The 7786-nt window shown below is 48.3% G+C and overlaps 1 protein-coding gene across 6 annotated transcripts in view; it reads left to right on the top strand.

The window, feature by feature from the left end:
- Positions 1–2875: 2875 nt before the first annotated feature.
- The window catches only part of LOC105208108 (homeotic protein spalt-major), a 77456-nt gene continuing 72545 nt past the window's right edge, over positions 2876–7786 (top strand). Inside the window, exon 1 of one of the 6 annotated variants that reach the window (XM_039452211.1) lies at positions 2876–4537. In XM_039452211.1, the coding sequence (XP_039308145.1) occupies positions 4432–4537 (106 nt within the window). In that variant the 5' untranslated portion in view covers positions 2876–4431. The remainder of the gene's footprint in view (positions 4538–7786) is intronic. The other 5 variants (XM_039452203.1, XM_026134197.2, XM_026134195.2 and 2 more) reach the window with 5 other exon arrangements.

Raw genomic sequence — 7786 nt, 5'->3', positions numbered from 1 at the left:
ATTTTTTGGTGTACTGATGCACGGAAAGAACAATTTTGTTGAAGTATCTAAATATTTAGCTGCATGCAGATCTAAAAATAATTTTGTTTTAAATCATCAAAATAATTATAATGGATGTTTAAGTATGATGAGCAATGCTGCAAAAAATTTTTGACATTCTAGCAATTAGTTTGAGAGTGCAGTAATAATTATTTTGATCGCCTAACAAAATTATTTTCTGACTTGTATTCAGTCAAATTTTCAGATGCTTTTTTTGGAATCCGAATCTCAATTCGAGTTCGAACTTAAATAATTTGGACATCCGGATTATCTGAATAAATCAAATAGTGCAGTTTTGAGTAGTCGGATCAGAACTGATTTCGCATATTCAAATATCTAAATATCTAGATCCGAATATTTAGAAGCTCTAGTATTCGCGTTTAAATATGTTTATTCGAAGGTACGATGAGCTACGATGCACGATGTAAAAGAAGTTCCGTTATAATTGAGAAAAATAAGTGATAATTAAAATATTTCAGCCGGAAGAATTCTACGCCGCTAGCTTATAGCTGTATTCGTGGAACAATGGAGGAACTCATGGCAGAGCCTATAGTCGACATCTTATTCATACGTAAGACCGAGGTACGAACCGTTGCGGCATACCCCATCCACTCAGTCCTTGGTCTTCTCGCCTTACCCCAATTTAACTCCCCACGCCCCCTCCGCTTTTCTACTTGCCGCTCTACCGCAAAGCCTTTACTGTAGTCCTTTCCTTCCGCCTCCAGTCTGAATCGTCCACGACCCACCTGTTCTCTCGTGTCTCTGTACGATGCGTGATATGACGAGATGTGACTAAGCGTATCGAGAGTTCAAGTAAAACGACGCGAATCGCGCGGAGACACTCGACGATATTTTCCAAAGTGACATTTCCCACTCGTGTATACTTACAGTGGTAATTATTATCAAATTTTTTAACTGCCAATAATAGATATGTAATTGGTTGATATATAGAAACAAATCAGTATCAAATCAACAAAAAATTCATTGTTTTATATATAAACAAGAATATAAAACCTTCTTGAAAGAAAGAACAGTTTTTTACGTTAGCAAATTATGTCTGTTTAAGATTATAAATTCTTTCAAGAGACTTTAATATTTTTGCTTATACTGAAACTATGAATTGGTTCGATACTAATTTTTTTCTGTATATTAATTCTAATTGATTGAGGTGTACAAAATGAGACAATATCAGATGCTGGAAGTTGCGCTTTACACTAATTTTTGTAACAGTGATGACAAAAGAATCTTAAATAATTGAACATTTCAGCTTCTTCTTTCTCTTTCTACATAGACATGTCTGTTAAACGTGCTAACGAGCGTAAACAATCGAGACATTTTGCTCGTTTGGATCGAACAACCGACCATTTTGAACGACCTGTAATCAGCGTCTTCGTTTAAGTACGCGTAATTAGCAATTACGTCACTGAGCGCTGAAATATCTGCCCGAGAGCCTGCAGAAAGTCTCGATTGACAAGTAATTCGCGGGGCGACACTGTAGAAATGTCAACGCACTTGTTACGATCTTTTCTGCGTTTCGCTCGTCGTCCTGCATACAATCACCAGAACAGCCGGATCGAGCGCAACGGTGGAACGAGAAAATAATTGGGCAGCATAAAACACACGATATCGTCGGCGCATCGGTGCGGTGCGGTGCGGTGCGGTGCGGTTCGTCGGCGGCGGTGGCGGCGGCGGCGGCGGTGGCGATAGTCGTGGTGGTGGTGGCGGTGGCGGTGGCGGTGGCGGCAATGGTGGTGGGGCGGCGGGAACGCGCCAAGAGCGCCGTAGAAGCGCGCTAGAATATTCACGCTGAAACGCGGCATATAAAATCATAGAGACACGAGTGGCTCGCTATAATAATGCATAAGGAGGCGGGACTCCTCCGGGACAGGCCACGCCTCGCGGTCCCGCGCCACTCGGTGGGGATATTGAGCATCCGCCGGAAGGGGAATAAGACAGAGAGAAAGACGGATCGCGCAGGTGGAAGAGGACGAGAAACGGAGCGATACCGGAGGCAAGCGGGGAAGCGAGCGAGCGAGCGAGCCGGCGACGATGACGACGACGACGACGGCGACGACGACGACGACGGCGACGACGGCGACGCGCGGAGAACCCGCGAAAGGATTCCTTTCTCGCGCGCGTCCCTTTCAGGATGCATTCGATCACGCTTCGCCGCGCGCGCTACCGAGCGACCCTTTATGATCCCAGCGGCGGAGTCGCGGTCGCGAAACCGGGGAGAGGTGCGCGTGACACAATCAGTCGAGATGTATCTTACCTTTTTTTTCTTTTTCTACTCATCTAGGTACAGGTCGGATCCAAAATTGAGCCCTCGTGACACCACGAACGCCCGCCGGAGCGCTATTCTGGCCGCGAGCTGTCAATCGGAATCCATCTTTCGGAGCAATATACACGCGGGAACGATCGCGCGGAAGATGCATGCGTGCGGCGACATTAGCCGGTGCGACGATACGCGTGGAGGTCGACTCGCTCTCATGCACCAAGGGTGGATCTCCCTGCATTTGCGACGCGACGGCGGCGGCGGCGGCGGCGGCGGTGGTGGTGGTGGCGGCGGTGGTGGCGGTGGCGGTGGCGGTGGCGGTGGTGGCGGTGGTGGCGGCGCATGGAGAAGGGCGCATCGCGAAGGAGGTTGCGCGCCCGACGTCGCCGCCGCCGCCGCAGGAGTGGGGCGCGCGCGGAGGGGCAGGGAGCGGCGGATGAACGGCCGACCACGGCGGGGCGGGAGGGTGGCGGTGATCGCGGCGGCGGTGGGGGCGGTGGTTGCGGCGGCGGTGGGGACGATATACCCTGCGCGCGCAGGGTATATCTCCTCCATCCCTACCAGCGATCGCGTCTCGACGGCGGCGGAGAGGGGCGTCTGGTTGTCAGGCCCAGAGCTGGTCCGTCCGTCGTCCGGCCGACTCGAGGCATCAGAGCAGCGGATTTCGCGCGAGATATAGACCCATAACACTCTCACGCGTACACGTACGCGCGATTACACACACACGTATACACACACAAATACATTGTGCATCCGCGGGAGTACGCGCGCGCGCGCGCGCCTGTCCGTCATCGTCAGTCGAGCCGCCGGTCACCGCACACGTGTGTATCGCGTACGGGCGAAGTATAATACAGTGGTGTAGGACACACATCGTGCACACGTACACCACGTATTTACCCGCGTAAGCTCTCCCGGTTACGCGTTACGGTCGTACACGGTCGAGCATCTCTACCTGTCTCTCGCGCGCGCGCACCGAGAATGCCGCCGGTCTCTCACGTCGCCATACGACCGCGACAAGCCGACCGCGTCGAGCCGGTGGTAGTCGAAATAGCGTGAGTAGTACTCGGGTGTGTGTTGTGAGCAAGCGTGGTCGCGATTCATCCGCGAGAGCTGCGAGAGTTCCACGCGGCCAGCCAGGCAGGCGGATAGCGGAGACAGCCGAGATCACGACAACCACGACAACCACGACAACCACGACGATCACGACAACTCGTTTCGGAGCAACGGCAACGGAGGACTTTCGGAGCAAAAAGAGGGAAGGAGAGAGGGAGAATAGGCGCGAGCCACGTGCGAGTCGCGCGGAAGAGCATCCACGACTCCGTCGTCAGTGAGAGAAAGAGAGAGAGAGAGAGAGAGAGAGAAAGAAGAGTCGGTTATCTCAGTGCGCGACAGACACGTCTCGGGAGTCTCCTATCTTCGGCGATTTCGCGGGGAAAGAGATCGTCCCGTCGCGAATCTGGTGGGGGATGGGTTAGGGGATCGGTGCGTTAGCCTCTATGGATTACTGGCCGAGTTGACACGCTCACCGGCCGGCGGGCGAGAGTAACGCTCCTTCGGCAAAACGAACTTCGCGAAGTGCGTCGCTGTACGGTTCGCGAGGGGAGATGAGTCTCCCCTAGAACAGTTGGTGCCGATGGTGAGGTACGCGAGCGGCGATCTCGTTGCATTTTCTCGGTTTCGGTTGTCGATCGCGAAAGATTGAGATAGAGACAACAGAACGGGACGGGAGGCGAGAGGCGAGAGGCGAGAGAGAGAAAGAGAGAGAGAGAGCGGGCGACAGAGGGAATAATGCGGTTCGCACCCTCGACGCTGCAGCGACGTCGTCAAGCGCCGTTGTCCCGTCGACGACGTCTAGACTGACCACGCATTCGTCGTCTGCTTTTCGTCGGGATCCCGAGAAGGAGGAGGAGGCGGAGGAGGCGGAGGAAGCGGCGGAGGAGGAGGAGGAGGAGGAAGAGCATCCGCGAGAACGAGTGCACCGGCGGCGACCGCGACGGTCGTTCCAACCGACCGACCCGATCCAAATCGTCGGCGGACGACGACTGCCTCTTCGACGCGAGAGTGCGAGAACGACGACGAGGAGAGTGCGGCGAACTTGATTCAACCGAGTCGGAGGGATGTCACGGAGAAAGCAGGCCCGACCGAGTCGTGCTCATCTCGAGGAGGATCTTGTCCAGAGGCCTCTGTTGACCAATCCCATTGGAACTGTCGCAGGCAATATCCGTAAGTGACGCACTCTTTCCCGAAGGATTAGTCTGGATAAGGGAGGTTGTTCTCGTTCGGAATGTTACGGTAGTTGCCCCCTGCCCCCCGGCTTGAATTCATTTCGAATGCATCGACCAGCGATGAAATCATTAGGCGCGACTTGTTAGGAGAAATATAAGAATTACACGAATTTTACGGTACAAAGAGATTTATCTTGAAAGAACGTAGTATGTTGATCGAATCTGCTCTACTTCGATCACGTGTACACTTTGTGAGCAAAACATTAAACCGAAACTTTATTATTATTACTGTGGCTTTATTGAGAAGTACGAAAATTTAGAAATTACGTACAATTGAGTTTTATCTTTCGAGTGACACTCCAAGGGCGAAGCGTCAGCACTAATGCTGTTTATGAGCCTAGACCTTTCACATATATAAATACGTACACTCAAGATAATTGGGAGGAAACAGAAGAATAGCAAATAGAGAATACAAAAAGAAACATAAAGTAAGTGTCATAGGCCAGTATTTATAACCGATTCTTATTTCAAGACTATCTTAAGTTATGTCTTAAGATGCTAATGCCGGCTCTCTGATTGGTTGATGACATCTTAAGATGATACTTAAGATGGTCTTAAATACAAGAATCGACTATGAATGCCGAGTTGTACAATGTAATCCAAAAAACAAAAGCGGGAAATATTATACACAGATTAAAAATGAGAAATAATACGCGGAGAAGCAGCTGCCTTGAAGGTGAAGAGAAATGAGCAGGCGCGTAATTACGAGACATATTATAAATATATACTATTCTAGCGGTTGGAAATAGGCACTACTGTATCCGTAAAATAATCCAAAATACAACGCATAAGAGAACGATATAATCTTTCTTATAAAATACAAAATAAAATTCTTCTTCCACAATAGTTCTTATAAAATATCTCCCGCAAAACATAAAGCGTTGTACGAGCGATAAAAACAAGGTCCGGAAGAGTGCACGATGCAACAATGCAATGAATTTCTTACAATCATAAAAGCTGCGTCTAGTCCGACGTTAACTAACGTAACGTCCTCCACCCGCAAAGTTACAGTTCTTACCTAAACCGCGTATACACAAGTTCAGAGAGAAAACTGTATCGAGTCAGAGTTACGCGACTTAGCCGGCAGTTCGGAGCGACAATAAGGCGATAGGAGAGCGCGTCGCGGAGATGCGATAACGGTTCACGGTGCACGGCGGCACACAGGCTGCTGGGATGCTGGAACTAGTCCGATACGTGAGAAAAAACGGAGCGACGATCGCTCGCGGCCGCGTCCGACGATTTATCGCGTTTGTCGACGACGTTTCGCGGCGGAATCGCAACAATCGCTTCTCACACGCGGCACGAGGATTAATACGCGGACGCGAGATCTGTAAAGGACGCGGCGGAAGGTAAATCTCACAAATTAACGCGATATGAGATGCGAAAATTTATCCCGAGATTAATCCCGGCGTTCCCCGTAATACAGTCGGCTCGCTAAATGCACTGGACTCCGCGATTCACAGGCACTTTCCGTCGGACTGAAACGCGCCTGCCTTCTCGGGGATTCACCTCGATAAACGGACCTGTCTCGGCGTAACATCAAAGCGAGCCTAAGAAACGGCCGATAAAACGCTTCCATCTTGCTACCCCCGGCGCCCCGACCGCGTAAGCTCTTCTCGCCGCGTTTTCGAGCACGCTTAAATCGTACGAGAATTACACGTTTACGCAAAGATCGCGCGCGCGGCTGCTGTTAATATAGTACACGCCGCTTCGCATTTCACGATTGGATCTTCAGTGATCTTTACATCACCTTAATCTTGCTAATAAACCCGCAGTGTTTTCAAACACGCTAATTTTAAGTTCCGCGTGTGTATCGTAATCTATATCATCATTTACGAAATTAATGTGCGTCATTACGTGTAGGTGTCACAACGTTAAACCAAGGTTTGTTAAGATTAGAAACGGTGTTTAGCTTTATGTGCGAGTAAACGCAATAGCCATTGCATTTTTGAATCGATGCATACGCTAGCAAACAAAAAGCAAACAAGAGTATAAATAAGAATTAACAAGTGTCAAGAACAATATTTAATTTTTGTGTGACATATAAGAAGTCATGAGAACTGCCTGCGTAAATCGCGCATATTTCCAAACGACGATATACATTCACCGTTAAGCGTAGAAAATTTAAGGCGCAACGATTTTTATCTGGAATCGTAAACTTTATTGGAAACATTTACATTTTTCCCATTAAACATAAGCAGAACTTCTCCAATCACGAGGGGGAGGGGGGAGGGAGGGGAGAAAGAGGAGAAGGGATAAGAACACGTTACTATAAACCGCTCGGTTTTACTGAATCCACGTACCTGACATCCATGTATCCATTTGGTACATGTACCATTCGCAGACATCACGTCTAAACAGGAAACGTTTAATGCTGGACACGCTTAACCTCGCCGATAAAAACGGATATTTCGTAGAGAAGCTCTGAGAAATATTTTTCAGAACGGTATCTCGTAGATACGTGGAAAATATATCGGTACTCGCGTGACGAATGAAATTTCAATAACGCTTCCATATCGGGTGGCGCCGAACGGATGGTCTTAATTTGCCCAACTTTTTCAATTGTAAGTTTCCGCACAGTTCCACAGGGAGAGCCCCGTGTTGTTGTACTCTCCGAATAGTTGGAACATCTCGAAAACAACATAAAGCGCTTCTCTCTCTCTCTCTCTCTCTCTCTCTCTCTCTCTCTCTCTCTTGCTCTCTCATTCCTGGCGCGTGTACGTGACAGGCCGGTTTCTTGCTGAGTCAGAAGCAAAATCGAAAATGTCTGTGGATACGGTGGTAACGATAAGTCTAGCCATGTACCAAAGTTTGTCTAAATAATCCGCTAATTCGTCAAATTCTCTGCGACGGATTCTTCTTCATTCGATAGAGAAGATTTGAAGATAAGAGATGTTGAAATAACGTATCATTAATTTCATTATTATCGTGCAATGTCGTGTTTATATAGGTGTGTACGTTTTTATATAGTTGTCTACGTTTCTATACAAATAAATTGAGTCAATACAATGTGACATTAATTGATAAAACATTGATAATTGATAATAAGTCGAGAGAAATATTCATCGTGCGTCATCGATTTCATTCCATTTACTCCATTTTTTAGCACAAGAAATAAAAAAGTGTCATTTCTTTCGATTAATGTGAATCTTGGTGCTTAATAACATTTCTATATCAATTGTTAAAT

Source organism: Solenopsis invicta, chromosome 1, assembly GCF_016802725.1.
Source record: "Solenopsis invicta isolate M01_SB chromosome 1, UNIL_Sinv_3.0, whole genome shotgun sequence".
Lineage (NCBI taxonomy): Eukaryota > Metazoa > Arthropoda > Insecta > Hymenoptera > Formicidae > Solenopsis > Solenopsis invicta.
This window is presented reverse-complemented; position numbering and strand designations above follow the sequence as displayed.